Source organism: Microchirus variegatus, assembly GCF_963457635.1.
Source record: "Microchirus variegatus genome assembly, chromosome: 1".
NCBI classification, from domain to species: Eukaryota; Metazoa; Chordata; class Actinopteri; order Pleuronectiformes; family Soleidae; genus Microchirus; species Microchirus variegatus.
Window position 1 is genome coordinate 27,242,514 of NC_139802.1, and position 17,139 is coordinate 27,259,652.

The window sequence follows — 17,139 nt, forward strand, 5'->3', positions numbered from 1 at the left end:
CAGCCCTTGTAGAAGGACACTTTTGGAACCCTTATTTCTAAGAGTAGCGAAAGCTTATTACACAAACAAAAATCAAAAATAACGACTGTTCATCCTTTTTGGTATACCGAGGCCACCATAGTTCCCTTACATGCTTGGGAAAGGGAGGAGTGAGTGAAGGAGTCCTAACAATACACCGAACCTTTAAATTATTTAAATTCTTTCAAGAAAATTGACTATTTGAGGTTGTCAATTACGTCCTTGAGGAGCGATCCATGAATAGTTTTCATTCTCATGTAAAATGCCAGTGTTTTTGTTTGGTAATTCTGCCCCTGATGACAGAATGTTCAGTCGATGGCTTGAATTCAGTGTGTAACACTTTTTCTCATTTGAGTTAAAACGATAAAGTCACTTCCAATTTGAGGGAGTCGGCTCAGCTCAAGCAGCCTCAAATTATCCTAGCACTCACTCCTCATATTTAAACTTCACACCTCTCCTAACACCCTCCCTGTGTCTCCTTCCCTTCCTCTCATCACTGGCTTTCCTGGCTTTCACACCCGCCTTCCTCCGACTGCCACCATTTATTGACATAATGACCTGAGTAACTTGGTTTCCAAACATCCATTTTACACAAATTAGAATGAATCAAATTAACCGAATTAGTGCATACTCATGAATCAAGGAAAAATTTGAACCGGAACTTCTTTTCTAAACGCTGGACTGTAACTTGAGTGTGTATCGCAGCCGCTTCGCTAAACCGCAGCAGAAAAAACACACATTTAATGAATGAAGGAAGACTGTGAGTGATCCCATGCTGTTTTCCTCTGGGACAGAATCTGATTATGTAAACGCACACAGACACACACAAACCAAGACCTACATACACCTCGGTCTCTCAACCCCCAGCCCAGATGTTGATCTCAACAGCTGTCTTCCTGTGCGTCTGCATGTCTTTCACAATGATGTTACAACATTGTTACATTATGAGATACATATGCATACACACTCACACAGGCACGTAGACAAACACAGATGCCCCAGCTACATTCATTTATTGTGGATGTACTTGTGTGTGTGTTCCTGAACTGTTTACATCAACATCTTTAAACAATCTTGTTGTTTGTGGGCAAGAGGACTTTGTAGCCTCCAGGCTCTGTCTAATTAGTGAGAGGGGCATGTCCTTTTTTCCCATCTGTCTTAAAGGAAGGAGAAGAAGTTGGATCTACTTATTTTTTGTGCCTAATATTCCCACTGGGTTTTGCATTTGCCTTTCCTTCTATCCCCCTTGGAGAATGAGTAGATGAGATAGAGGTAGCGCGACAGATAGAAGGGTGAGAGCAGAGGGCGGCTATAAGTCTGGTTTACAATAGTAGGACTATGAGGAGACACATTTTCAATCCAGAATTGTAATCATTTATTTCCCCCATTCTCAATGATGGCCTTTAAATTCCTTTTCCTGAGTTTATTTTTCTCTGTCCTCACATAACATGACTTCTTCCTGGGATCTACAGTGGCTGCATCTGTCACCACTGTTGGGTTAACTGCTATGGAATTTCAAACAGATACTTGTGTGTTTATTTAAAAGTAAGTTGGTATGTTTGCTATATCTTAAGCCACATTTTTACCTCTTTAAATTGTGTTTTTGCTCAGTTTATCTCAGGTGCCAGGGATAGAGGGGAAAGTCTAAAAAGACTAAAAGAAAAGCCTAAAGGAACTAAATCTGATTAGAGACAATGACAATGGCTAGATCATTGTGACTCTCACAGCTGTATGAAGCAATAGCTTTGCAAAAAGAAAACAGGGGGAAGCATCTGGCCAATCAGTGCCTCTAAACCTCATCAATTTATATGTAACATATAATTTGTTTTATGTGTATAAACCAAAAACGAAGGCATAAGTACCAAACTCACAAAAAAATCCATGATACAAACAAGTTTACCTTGAGAATTTTGCGGATATTAAACTAATTACAAAAAAACATGTTCACAATTACGCAAACACACACAGTGCACAACACAATGAAATTTCTCAAAACACTTTTAAGTGTTTTAGGTGGATCATAGGAAATGTTGTCTTCTTGCCTTGTTTGGTTCACTTTGCATTTACGTTTCTTGGGGAGCGCTTTGGCGGCAGAATAATGAATAGTTGTGATACATTAGTGACAAATCCACACATTAATATAAACAAAATAAAAGACAACACACTGGCTCACAAGGACAGGTAAAGGGATGACGTTGATTTTTGACATTTTAATGCAGACATGTTACCTCATATCTTCTAATAAATGCTGGTAATTGTATTATTCAACTTGGTTAGTGGCTTTAGTCTCATATTTAATGTACAGTGGAGAGAGTGATACTGATCTTCACATCTAACTCCAAGTATGAAAGCAGTGTTGCCAAAATGTTGCACTATTCCTTTAATTTGCATCCTCTACTACTCCACCCCCTCCACTATCTGTGTGGTCATTTGCTGTGTGTCTGTAGGGTGGGTTTGAGTCACAGTGTGTGTGTGTGTGTGTGTGTGTGTGTGTGTGTGTGTGTGTGTGTGTGTGTGTGTGTGTGTGTGTGTGTGTGTGTGTGTGTGTGTGTGTGTGTGTGTGTGTGTGTGTGTGTGTGTGTGTGTGTAAAGTAGTCCTGGTGTGTTTTAAAGACTCACAGCTGGAAGACAACAAATTGTGGCCAACACACATCAAAGACTTTAAGTGTGTGGCCGAGTATGTCTGTGGATGTGTGTCCGTGTGTGTTTGCACAGAGCACACACACACAAAACCCATGACCTCCCTTGAGGCATTGTTTCACACCTTTTTAAAATAGCGTCCTAGCACTGATTAGACGCATGCACAGATGTTAATAGTCTCCAGCAACAACTGATGTTTGTTGTCAGACTCACTCGGACTGTTGAAGGTGACAGCATAGCCTCAACTTTGTCTGCCGCACAGGTGGTGCAGGCTTTGACCGGCTGGAAATAACGAGCTTATAAACCACTATTTTACTGTGTTTTTAGGTAATTATTTTCCATTTCGTTCTTTTTTCATATATATATATACTTTTGTGCAGTAAAATCATATCCATCCATCCATTTTCTACCTGTCTATCCTCCACAGGAGGGTTGCAGTGGGTGCTGTGCCAATCTCAGCTGACATAGGGCGATATGTGGGGTACACCCTGGACAGTTAGCCAGTCCATCGAAGGGCCAAAAATAGACAAACAACCATTCACTCTCACTCTCACACCTAAGGTCAATTTAGAGTGTCCAATTCACCTAATATATATTGCATGCTTTTGGACTGTGGGAGGAAGCCGGAGAACTTGGAGAAAACCCATGAACACACGGTGAGGACATGCAAACTCCATTGAACATGGGTCTTCTTGCTGCAAAGGCAAGAGCCCAAATCACTACACCAACTGTGTGCCCCACAGGCGTTCTCCCATCCAATGTGGTGTGGCCATAAGCCTCAAATCATACCATACCATAAAATGATCACATCATAAATGTATTAAAGCTCCCATAGAGTGGTACTATCGCACATATGTGAGTTATGGAGGTCTACTTACATACATTAACTTGTTTTTATGGTCAAAAAGCCCTGAGTTGCTGCAAACGAGCCGAGAGCAATCTCTCCTCACTGAAGCTCTCGTCAGCTGTGTTGTTTCAGACTGAAATCTCACCCTGAGAAGACAGACTGTGCTGTGATTGGCCAGGTACCGAGAAGTGATGTAATTAGCACACCAGCTCTCAGAAGCGCAGCTCCCCCTATGGGACAGTGGATGCACTGCTACTCATTATCAAAACAATGTTTTAACAATGTTTAAAAATGGCTTCGTCACGACTCCCTGCCGCAGTCCCTTTTACGACTTTGACCCGGAGTCGGACACAGAGTCAGAAGACACTGTCGCAAGTGAAACACCTCAATGGACGTTCTTCTTCTTCTGCTGACTAGTGCCCGGAGCAGGAGGATCCGCTGTTCAGGAGACGGGATCCTTATGTAACGATTCCAGGCTTTTTCAGACCACTTGCAGAGCCAGAGAATAAAATTTCGAAAAAATTTAGAGCTTTCTAAAAGAGGTAATGGTGCAGATACACACCAACAAACAGTGTTTATTCGAAGTTAAGGTCTATGGGAGCTTTAATGATACATTTACGTGATGTTGGGGGATTTGGATGATATCACATTTTTCGTTTGCCAATATCCGATCCAGTGATTTCGACCAGTATTGGACAATACCAATACTGAATATTGCATAATCTTCCATATTATTGGCTACCAACTAGTCACTTAACATAATTGTTGGATGTAATTTGGTAGTTATGAGCATTATCACTTTCCCTTATGTACTGTACGTGCTCTTTAATTTTTTTAAGAGCACACCACTCAACTCTCATGTTGCACCGTCCATCTTTCACTAAAAGTCAATATTTTTGCGGTGTTAAACAAACAGAAAGAGAAATAAGATTAGTATGTAAAAGGAATTGGACATATTTTCTGGCTCCCATTGTGTGGCCTCAGGATTCACAATTTGCCATAACCTGCAACCAGGCACCTTTTACATGATAGTAGCTGTCAATCTAAACAGTTTTCACTCATATGTGCCATGCTGTGTTGTCTATTTTCTTTTAAAATGGGAATATAACTTACAAAACTGCCATCATGTTCTATTGAAGAAAAACAGACTTGTGAATAAGACTTAACTCCTCTAATTAGAGTCAGACTCATCTTTCTAATCACTTCCATTTAAATTGAGGTTTATTTTTGCAACAGGAAGAGTCGCCCCCTGGTGGCTAACTGCTACTTACGACCATCTACATCCATTTTTATTTCCAGTCCTATGTAAAAACAGTAAGTCACTCTTTCTCACTCTTAGTCTCAGATATTTGGACTCTTGTATGTGGTTACACATTTCGTCAGACTTAATTACAATAAGAAGTCATTATAGTACAGTCCCAAATGTTGTAAACAAAAGTAATAAGCTGTGAAATGCATTCAATATGCTGCCTGCAACACACATGTTTGCTGAATCATCTGAATATCTTACATGCTACAATGATGAAAGTTCGGTTTAACTTTTCAACTTTTCAACTTTTCATGCTCAAGAACACGTTTCTCAGTCTGTGCAGTGACCTTTGTTGAAAAGACCTTTGTATAGCTCTGAATACACAAGCTGTGAACATCTTATCAGGTGTCAAAGAGAAATCATTTCCTGTCTTGTTCAGTTTTGTCTTGAACAAATTTAAATAGGTTTGTTCTGGTTTAACATTTGCTTATTTATAAAAAGGTCTGGTTTACACTGTCCTGGTGTAGTTTAGTCTACTTTGCCAAACATAGTTGACTTTCCATTATGTTTGGATCTTCAATAAATGACTGAACACACTCTAACTAACTAATGCTCGGATGCATGTTGTAATTATCCAGAGCCGTTGAGCACAGAACATTCCCAGGAGGAGAGCGCGACAGAAGATAGAGGGAGGTCGGGATAAATGGATGTACTACACTTGTTTGTTGGTTTCTGGTTTTTCAGCTCGTTGGCCGCAGCACATCTGCAAACAGGCGGAGAAGAGGGACAGAGAACAGCTGCAGTCCAGTTGCCAGCTTCACCAGAGTGCTACAAACGGAACTGCCTACAGCGTGGGAACTGGCACACACATATACACACGCACGCTCATACACACACACACAGGCTTGTAGCCAGGAACAGTCCAGTCAGTACTTTGCTGTTGTCATTTGAAAACCCCTCCTCCCTGGAATCCTCAGCTCATCTAAAGCTTGCGGAAATTGTACAACATCTTGGGGTTTTTCAAAATCTGTTTGATCAGCTCAAGTGCATATGGCGAGTAAAACCATAGCTGCTTTTCTTAGATCCTGAAAACCTTGCGAACATTAACATGTCTCCCACAGATGAATCACAACACCATGACTATGGTAGTAATTAGTAAAGCCGTCAAGATCCCAGGTCTCAATTCTGAGGCTGAATCAACTTGTGTGATGAGCTCCAGAAACAACGTAAAGTAACTCTTTGTTTCTGCTGCAGACATTAGCTCAACAGTTACTCATAACCAGAGTCTGTGTCATGGCTTAAGGACAGAAAAACATTATGAAAGCTGAAGTTCAGTGAGGGTCTGCTTTGAACGAGGATGAGCATAGTTCAAGAGATGCACCCTGTCTCACTCCATGGGGCCCCATCAGAAACAACAAATAATTCCAATACAAACGTTCCTATTGTGCCAAAGAAAAAGGGGAAGAGAAGGATATGAAGGGCAGGGGTTTCTATTCAAACAATTTAGTCAATTTATTAATTCATCAGCCTCAACTGACCTTCACAAAACATAACTAATGTCAACTTATCACCTTAGTTTTGCCTTACTCACATGGAAACTAAAACAATTCCCCGAACACAGCATTGTTTGGAGACTCCAAATGCTTAAAACCTACACTCATAACAAAAGAAGAAGAAGATGACAACAACTGAGATGGCAACATCTGCTACAGGGATCTTTATTTTCCCAGGATTGAGTAATAGATATTTTACAGCGTTTTTATGGCTTATGTGTGGATAAAAAGTCGATATGACAAAAACTTTTGAAGATTCCCTTAAGCTAGTTCTTATGTGTACGAGCCCCAATTCCAAGTGTGTGGACAAAAGTTTATTGACCTCTGCCAAGGAGGTATATGTTTTCACTGGAGTTTGTTTGTCTGTATGTTAGTGACCAACATAACTCGATAAGTTACGGACGGATTTGGATGAAATGTTCAGGAAATGTCCACAATGGGACCAGGAACATGTGATCACATTTTGGGCGTGATCCGTAGATCCGTGATCCAAAGGGGAAGGGGGGGTGGTGGGGGGCTGAGCTGCCTTGGCGGAGGCCTGCGCTCTCTGAGTGCTATTCTAGTTTATTGACTAAAAAGGTGGATAGCAATAACAATAATTCCAGTATTAACCTCACACACTGGCATGGCAGGATTTTAGTGCTGTGTTGCTGTGTCGATGTAAAGCCGGTCAACACGGGCAACATCAACATACAGAAGGTCATATTCTCTGTGCAAATGACTCTGGTCATTAGCAAATTGAGCTACCTGGTGGCAGACACAACAGAATGTTTGTTTTAGGTTTCAAGTGAAGCAATTACTTTCCAATTAAGATAATAGCATCTTGAAGTATAATTCCACAGAAAACACAACCCCACGTTTTAGCAAGTGAACCTTAAAGCTTTGGCTCTGTTTCACTCTATTATTTCTTCCCTTGCTTCTCTCTTCTCGTCCCCACATCCAACCCCCCAAACACTACATAGACGGCCCCCTCCCCCTATCCTGCCACCCCTAATACACATCCTGACAAACACACACACACCTCAGGTTAATCAGTTCACACAGACATACCACTCGACTCCCACCCAACCACCCCACCCAGCACCTCTGGCTAATCACTTCAAAGGAAGATGCTATCAGGCCAAAGAAGGACCCACTGAAGCAAATCCCAGCCGAGCTCCAGACTGCTCCAATCTGACAAACTCAGCTCTAAACAAATCCTCTCCTAGCGCATACTGTATACAGTGCTGTGCAAAATCTCAAGCCACATTGTTGTATTAGCAATGCTATAATGACCACACAGTATTATTTTTTTCATTGGACCACATATGGAGAAACATATATGCTGTTTTAAAACAGGTTACTTAGTGTGACCTAACCTTACACCATAACAATAACACGACCCTGGCTCTCTTAAAACTGGAGCCAAACCCTAATTACTGCTCCAACCTGTATTTGTCAACAAATAACTGTTGTAAAAGAGGTCCATTACACCAGGTTTATTCATGCATACACCAGGTTTGAGCTTTATATTACACGTTATACGAGTTAAACTCATTGAAAGCTCATTAATATACACGAGTCACGACCAACTTCCAGTCACATCATTCCAATCAAAATGCCAATGATCACATCATTTGACAGAAATAAAAACAAAACAAAGCTGGTGGTGCCTTGAAACTTTTGCACAGTACTTTACATATGCCATGGCACATGATTAGAGTGGTGGACACCAGATGTGGACTTCTAATATTTAAGAAAACATCACTGGTTAAATTGTCCATTTGGCATCAATGCAATGTCGTAAGAGGCTAAACGCTGCACATCCCACTGGATGATTAACATGTTTAGATTTCAATCCATCAGGAAGAAAGACAAAAAGATAAGTAAGGACAAACACAGATGGGGGAATCAGAGACAGAGGGAGATCCCCTGGCGTTTTCCTCAAATATAGCACTCCCTTCATCCCTCCATCCCACATGCCACAAAGCAGGAACAACAAAGCTCTGTTTGTTCGATCGATAAGTTCAGGAGGTCTGCCTTTTATACGACTCTTTTGCATAGTCAGAACTAAAACAAAGGCACTCCTCAAGCTAACCCTTTAGTTTACACGTCTGTCATTTCTCTCCTGAGTTCAGAGAGAAAGCTGGAACAAGAGCAACGACACATGGTTAACAGGAAGTACAACTCCGATCTAAAGGAGAGTTTACATGAGGAGTTATTACTTGAAAACTATAGAGGGAGTTTTTCAGTGTTTGAGAGTCACTATGTCACTATGACAACATCGGGGTTATCTCTTAACATTGACCTTAAAGTAGCCAATAAAAGAAACTGGTTGTGTAGAGTGTGCAGAGTAAAGAAACGAATATATCATTGTAAACTGGCCACTTATTTTAGAATAAACTCCTCCTATTTTCCTTGCAATTAGAGCCAAATAATACGCGTCTTTCAAGGAAAATTCCTAGATAATTACAGGCTTGTCAAAGTGTTGCACACCGAAGGATTTCCCAACTGCTGGCTTTTTTTTGGTCAAATATTCCACTTCCTCTCGGAGTCAGTCATATTGGAACACTAAGACAAAATTTAAATTGTATTTCAGACATACTTTCCAAAGATGACACTATTTCTGATGTCCATTGAGCAAATAAACCGCTTAAAAGAACTCTACAGACTAGACAATTCCAGATCATAGAGTATATACAGAGATAAATAATTGCTAATTTGAGTAAACAAAAACTGGTTTAGGGTGTCGTCCCCTGCTGACCGATAACAGCTTTACACTTCCTATTCACATTTCCCAAAGCCCCGCACATTATGTGCGCTGTAATTACAAAAACTAAAAGTGTGATTGAGCTAAAAATGTCAGTGTAAAAGAAATAGTGACACCTACTGGTGAGATCGCAGATTGTAACAAGCGGAGAACGCTTTTGCTCACCCCACCCTTTCTCAAGCCCTCAGGGAATTATGATTGCCTTCGCATACCAGACAGGATGTTGTATCTCTTCATTTGAGCCATGCATTGGTCCCCTCACGTTGCTATATGCGGCACAAAATGACTGTGTCCATAAAGCAGTTATTCTTAGGCTACAGAATCTAAAAGCTATCATATATTTGTACAAAAATACTCATGGGTATGTGTTTTCTGCCAATTAACATCTGTGAATGTTACACACTGGGCCTTGATAATAATAATAATGACAATAATGCTAAATAAAATGTATAATTAAACATTGTGAGGGTCACTTGCCTTTGATTTTTCCTGTATTTTTTTTTTTTTACCAAGTGCTGCTTAAAGGAGTTGTCTGAGAGACTTTATTACTGATTTGCTGGACATGTGTACTTCAAAAGTAAACCATTCACTATATCCAATAGCTGACAAACAGGGAGGGTAATAATGTCCAACAGAGCGTGTTCACATGAGTGGTCAAGGCATCTTTACGTCTACCTGTGTGTGTGTATGTAAATTGCAGGAGGGGATAATGACTTTGTATGGGAGGGGTCACTTTGATGACCTTTAGAGATGACCCCCTCACCTATTCAAAAGGTTAAGAGACAGATTAGGAGGGGGCGGCAGATTACAAATAGACCCCCCCACCCCAGGGTGATTACAAGTGATGCACAACCTCCAGGAATTTGGGATTCAGAAGAACCAACACGTTAGTGAGGATTATCTAAATGTGATAATCATGATAATTATAGTAAGTCATTCATTTATAAACACACAGATGTAAAACGGTGCGCCCACATTTGTCTTTACATCATACCTTGTTTGACGGCCTAACAGTTCGACTTTGCTCCTCATGTGCTGCCACGTTCTCCCATGTTGCCACCACAGCATGTGTAGGTGTGAATTTTGCGCCGGGGAATCCTCTGTGCACCTCCTGGATGAGCAGATGAATAAATGCATGATGAATGGATGGATGTAGTGAAGGAGACAAAGAAAGATGGAAATATGGAATGTGCAATGGATTGAACTAATGGATGAGGAACTGATGAAAGGAAGAATCCAAATCTGCAGTTAATTAGTGGACTCCAAGTTTTCATCACAACATATAGTTTTAGGCTCTTTTCCACATTATGCCAAAACAACAAAAATCTGTAACCATTTAACAACCATACACATGAAACTGATTTCTCTTGTTCCAGAGGATAGACAGACCTGGGCCACTCTGTTGAGCACACTGGGAGTTTCTGTAACCCGGTAGTAAATTTGTCCTTGTCCACCACTGGTGTCAATGTCAGCAAGGAACGGAGCCACCACAGGGAAATCTGTAGGGAAGCCATCGTCCACATATTGCTTTTCCATCGGCAGGTCCTGGGCTGATATGATTCCATTGGTGGCCACCTAGGAACACAGAAAATCTCCAGTTAATCACAAGCCCTCCTGAAGGCACCCACATCCTAAAATATGAGCAGTTCCTGCAGACCACAGAGGATGTCTGCATCCTCTAAACCCCATCATAAATACCAGTTACCTGGGAAATCATCATGAACCATTTGGAACCTCCTGATGACCTCATAAACTGCTGGAACTATGTCACGGACCCCAGGAACCACATAATGAATCCCTACATTCCCCTCATAAACCACTGAATTTTCCTCAAGGACCTCTGGGGCACTTTGTAACAACCCCAGAGCCTGGTCCTTGATTCTGCTTCAGAAACATTCAAACCACATACAATTGTTAGTGGGTTTCATCTTGATTTATTGCACTCCATGGTGCAGCTTGACAACCACTGGAGAGTGCAGATATTTAACATTTTACAAAAAAGTGCACTTTTGTCCAACTTTATTCATTCACAACATTCATAATACAGAGTCACATTAAGATAAAAACACTTGATTTATGAAAGCATGACACATTTTCTGCAGAATAATTCAATCCAGCTCCAATTGCAGCAGTGAGAATGTTAAATCACTACCTACACTTAAAATAGATCGTAAGACTAATCCGATAACATGACATACAATAAAAAAAACACACTGGTATGACCTACTCTTCTGCTTAATTTGATAGTTTATTCTTATATAATAATGAACTCAGAGGCCTCTGGACACTGCTGAGGTCGAACATGATAATAAAACTGTTGGCACTGCTGCTCTGCTGTGGAGCTTTTTCAACAGCTGCACATATCACCTGCAAAATATTAACTTTAGAAAAGTAATATCCACACTATTTTAGAATTCTGTGTGAGAAGTACCCCACATTACAACCACAGAAATGGATATGAGTGAAGTTGTACTTACATATAGCTGGGTGAAGGGGGAGTTGTAGAAGTACAAGGGTTTGGGCAGGGTCAGCACTCTGGAGGTTTCATCGTCGCCCTCAGCCAGTATTAAATCTCCACTTATAGTGCCATAAGGAAACATGTCAGCCCTCTGGATGGCTGTAACCACACACACACTGCAGCTCCAGCACAGCAGACACACAGCCAGCAGTTCCACTCTCTCCATTGTAGAGCTGGGGTTGATTCAGCAGCTCTGCACTGAGAGGGAGCAGAGGGACAGAGGTGCAGCTGGACTCTGGGAGGGGAGCAGAAAGAAGGAGAACTCAGTGCTGAACTGTGCACAGAGTCTCTGTTACTCTGCAGCCAGGGAGGGAGGGAGGGAGGGAGGAGTTTATGCTCTGATTGGTCAGAGAAGCGTTGATTGGCAGCAGAGGCAGTGCTGGAGGTAACATCTGGCTCGAATTAAAGAAAAGACAAATAGAGCATTTTTAATCCGGATGTAACTCTATCTGTTTAACAACAATGAAAAAGACACATTGTGTAACTTTTGTTTGTTTTTACACATACACACACACACCCTAAAAACGGTATAAATTCTTATTATCCAAATATGAATTTAAAATTAGTATCATAAAATATACTGTATTTATTCAACTTGAACTTTATTCAAACGTTTATTATTGGTGGCTATTTTTCTTTCCTTGTGAATACACATCAATCACCTGCCTGACTTCTCTTACATACAGTGTAATCATCCTTAACTTCAGTATATTTCATAGTTTGCCAAACTCTACAAACCTTAACACCATGTGCCCCCTGCTGTCTGATACTGCGTACTGCAGCATGCTGAGTTTGAAAGTGCAGTTTCAATATATGTACTGTATTATATTTTATTTTAATAGAATTCCCTTAATTTGTTTTGTGGATTACATTTGTGCTGTTTGTTCAAAAGCATTTCAAGCTCAACCATTCATGACCCTTTTTTCTTAAAAGATATTCTGTATATTAACAGCTTGTAGAAGAAAAGGTGGCGAAAAAATCACAGACTACACATTTAAAAGACTTAAGCTGTACAATGAGGAGAAGTGAGAAACAAAATTAGGGGCGGAGTCTTCAAAGGGAAAAAGATCCAAAGCATAAGGAAAGCGGCACCAGAATGAGGTACCTGAAATAATAATAATAAAAAATTTAACAATGAATTTAAAGTGCCAGACAGATTTATGCACGTCCACGGCCATTTAATTTTATGAGACTATAATCCAAACCAGACAGAGATATTAAAGGTGCCATATGTAAGAATGTGGCCAGAAACGGTTATTGCATTCAAATTCAAAAAACCAAGGTCTTTTAGGTTTCGTTTTTTTGACGTAACTGGCAACCCGTGGTTGCTCGGCAGCTGAGACTCTACTGACTGCAATGATTGGTAGACGGCGGTAGGTGGCGCCACATGCCAAAACATGATTTCAAAACATAAACATGATGTGCATTCTGCAAAATATTACTTTTTAATGCAAATATTTTGGCTGTACTGTTGTTGTTGGTGAGTTCAGTTTGTTATATGAACATTATTCCTTTATTATTAGGAGGATTTTATGGCCAGTTGCTTTAGATTGATTACATAATGCACCTTTAACCAAAGTGAAATGCTCTTGACTGGCCACGTCATTCACCTGACTTCAGTCCTGCTGGGTATGTATGTAAGCACAGACTCAGGGCACAGCGCCCAGACGGCTGCAGGACAGGTTTCAGTCTCCACCCTTAGATCTTCTCTGTCGTGGAGGAAAAAAAGGTCAAGTCACTTTATTTGTACCCATTGTAATAGAAAAAAATTCATTATTTTTGTGATGATTGTCTTTTGCTCAAATTACATTTATGTTTATGACATAAAATAAGGATTTTCATCATTAGCTAAGGGGTGATCATATGAAATATCCCATGCTATTTAACATGCTATTCAGTAGGAACAAACCTTTCACTGCACACATAAGTTTAAAAACAAGTACATGTTTGTATTTACACAAAACAACCAATAGGTGGAGGCAAAGGCAAAGTTAAGATAAACTCCACTCTCATATCAACTACTACAATTTTGTTCCGGTGTTGAAACCATAATCTGGGATTTACTGTAAATGTATACAGTAATACTTTAAATTGTCATAATTAGTATCATAATCAACCCCCAAACACCAATGAGCTTGAAGTTTAACTTCAACATACAGTATATCCACATATGGACTAATATTGTAAATAATCCACAGCATATCGTCATAAATTTAATTTTAAATTTGATGAATTGTTTATTCTCTCTCTTGTTTGCAGCATATAATCACTAACATTTAATCTGATCCCGTTTTGTCCTCCAGCCTGAAGCTGAGTGACCAGCTTTATGAGGGGGATCAGATATTCATCAAATCAATGAGCTCATTAATGATTCAGACAGGAGCCATTAGCAGACAGGAGCACACACACAAATATACCCATACGACACACGCACACAAACTGCTGTATCATTATTTTTTGTTTATTTTGAAACTTTAATGCCAATTAAGTATTGAGTAATTGAATTGAGAGAGAGAAGAGAGAGAAATGGGGGGTGGGGGATTGAGATTAACAATACATGTTGCACTTGTCAGCACTTTGGCTGATTCCAGACGCTCAACAAAGGCTGTTTACCAGCAGAGCCGACCAACGGATTAGGAGATTAAGCTCCAATGAATAACACAATTGCTTCTAAATAAAGATCATAGGCGTCACCACTTAAGATATCCATCCTTAAAGTTGTGCAATAAATCAAGATTGACGGCAGTAATAACCTGACAAGTATTTTCGCTTTTGGATATTGAAATGGATAAACTGTCTCGGTTTTAAAGTATTTCCTGGGAGATGTATGATAACAGGTCAAAAATGCAACTAAATGGAACTAATGTGTTGCCATAGTTCTGTAATATGTTGTCAGTGGAGGGAAATTATGGAAACAACTGCCCCTTTAAGCACTTGCTCTTTGGAAATGCTCTACTACGAAAGGAAAGGAAAAGAGGAAAATAAAATAAACACAAATGGGGAAAAGAAAGAATAAGAATATACAGCTAAGAAGGAAACTAAATCAGAAGAGAATAAAGAACGAGGGCAAAGCAGAAAAGAGGACAGAAAATAAATAATACATGGGAAAGAAGGGTCAAATCTCGGTGGTGTGTCGGTGTTAATAAAGTGTGGAGCGATAGGAACGATTGAAGACAACGAGTAGCAACAGAGAGAAAGAGCGAAGGACAGACCAAACTAAAAATAAGACCGTAACCATACGCTGTGCAGTGCACCAGTGATATTTATGCCAACAAATGCATCACTGAAGTCATGTAAAAATCATTTGAGGAGCAAAAAGAGAGACTACTGAGATGGGATGACACAGGAAGAAGTGCTGGCATCACGACAATATGTCACATTTAAGGGGTTTTTAATGGGGCTCAATAAAAGCACTCACGTTTAAGTGTTGCTGTATCATTTTCGGGGCTTTCAGCATACATCATGATCTAATTTAGGAAATGTGGAAAAAGTGGAATTAGGACAATATATGAATGCGTTATGGATTTCTTAAAAAGATGAGCAGCTGCAGGGTGATTTTCTGCGACATGGATAATATAACAACCATCAATTTTAAGTGTTAAGAACAACAAAAGCATGACACACCCCTGACCTGAGCTAATTCACTTGTATTGACATTATATTTGTATTGAGGGAATGGAGACACTGAAGGTCAGGGCACAGGGCGACGTTAGATTCTTGATAACAAATTAAAGAGACTAAGACAAACTCAGATAAATCCTATAGGAAATGAGAACACACGCGTGCACACACACACACACACACACACACACACACACAGGGATGCATGCTATTCCCAAAATATCAGAAAGCATTTTCTACATTACTGCTTTTCTTTTTGGAAAATTGCACTTGCTGAGAAAATGAGTTTGCTTAATTTTCAGTGACCTCAGTTCACGTTGCTTCAGGGACTGAAAATTATTTGACTTGTTGATTGTGTTGTACAATACAAGATGAAACAACAGAGAACAAAGCTTACCACACAATTACACAATTACACAAAAGTCGTCATTAGGCAGTAAGTAATTACCTGCCAGTTACAATGGCAAAATATGATGACTCCAGTTTTCCAGAAACAGATTTGACTGACATTTGATCTTAAAAGCTGTCTCTCGTTCATATGATGAGGAACAAAATTACTATTACTATTACTATTGACAAAAGATCGTGAAATTAAAATAAATGTTACGCAACAATGATGTCAGTAATCCATAATATGGGCATAAACTAAGTTTGTAAGTAAGGTTTTCATAATTTTAATATCTCTATTAACAAAGAAAATACTTCATTTGTATCACACTCGCTTCGCTGCTTTCGACGCCATCTTTCTTATGTGAAAACACGCAATGCATTCTGGGTAGCCCTTGCTCCCAAGGGTGGTCTCGGAAAATCTCAATATTGAGGGCGATACAGCCCTTAAACTTGCCCCTCAACTTAATTTTTCTGAGAATCGGAACAGCACTTGCACTAGAGGGAGCGCACATTTTTGAAATTGAGGGTTAAGATTGAGGGTTAAGCAAGGAATTGGAATTCACCCAAAGTCTTACTTCATGCTATAGATACAGTTCAGAGTTTGTACACAAGTGTTATATAGAGTTATGGATAAATCCTGCTTACTGTACATTTAATTAGAACCACTCTCATTGTTGGAACATATTTTTAGTATTTGAGAATCTTTCTTGTTGTTTCTAGTTTTAGTGATGTGTTGGTTCTTAAAACACTGTACATTTATTATTTTTCTTTTATACTTCACAGATTATTTGCACATTTCATTTCCTCTAATATGCAATAACAAAATAAAACGTTTGACTCGGCTCCAGGCTTGGACCAGCCAAACCCTGAGGTCAGCAGTATTTTCTGTTTGAATGTGGACTGTAGACCATTCAAAAGTGACTGTAGACCACTCAATTCAGCCTGCAGCCATTTACAACAGGTCTGACAATCGTATAAGATAACACATATTACTATTTACTCTGCTTTTTAAGCAGCTTGTTTTTTTTAGGTACCTCCTGTAGACCAAACTTCCTTTGGTATGATAATAAGTGGCCACATGGTTGGTGTAGAAGATTGGAACAAGGGACTTTCTATGAGGATTAGGTGAATTGGACACCCTAAATTGACAATAGGTGTGAATGTGAGAGGGAATGATTGTGTGTCTCTATGTGGCCATACGATGGACTGGCGAACTGTCCAGGATGTACCCCACCTGTCCCCCTATGTCAACTGAGATTGGCACAGCACTCCCCGCGACCCTCAGGTGGAGGATAAAGTGGTAGATGATGGATGGATGGATGGATTGATGATAATAAGTTCAACTTATAGTTGTACAAGAATTCACATTTATACAAGGATAAATAAAGTAGAGACATTTTTGGTTTGTGAATAAAAGAATATGCATGAAGAATAATAACATTTATCAGTTTTGCAGTCATGCATGTGGTTCTCAAACGATTTATACCAACGACCACAGAGAATATAGCACTCTAAAAGGAACACATCGAGAGATAAGGTGAATATTATTATTAG

At 39.8% G+C, this 17,139-nt stretch overlaps 1 protein-coding gene across 1 annotated transcript in view; it reads right to left on the reverse strand.

The window, feature by feature from the left end:
• nid2a (nidogen 2a (osteonidogen)) overlaps window positions 1–11,740 on the reverse strand; it is a gene marked incomplete at its 5' end in the record, with an annotated part of 40,405 nt that extends 28,665 nt beyond the window's left edge. The window contains 3 exons of the mRNA XM_083897934.1: window positions 10,051–10,167; window positions 10,446–10,631; window positions 11,534–11,740. Of these exons, the coding sequence (XP_083754060.1) occupies window positions 10,051–10,167; window positions 10,446–10,631; window positions 11,534–11,740 (510 nt within the window). The remainder of the gene's footprint in view (window positions 1–10,050; window positions 10,168–10,445; window positions 10,632–11,533) is intronic.
• Between the last annotated feature and the right edge of the window lie 5,399 nt (window positions 11,741–17,139).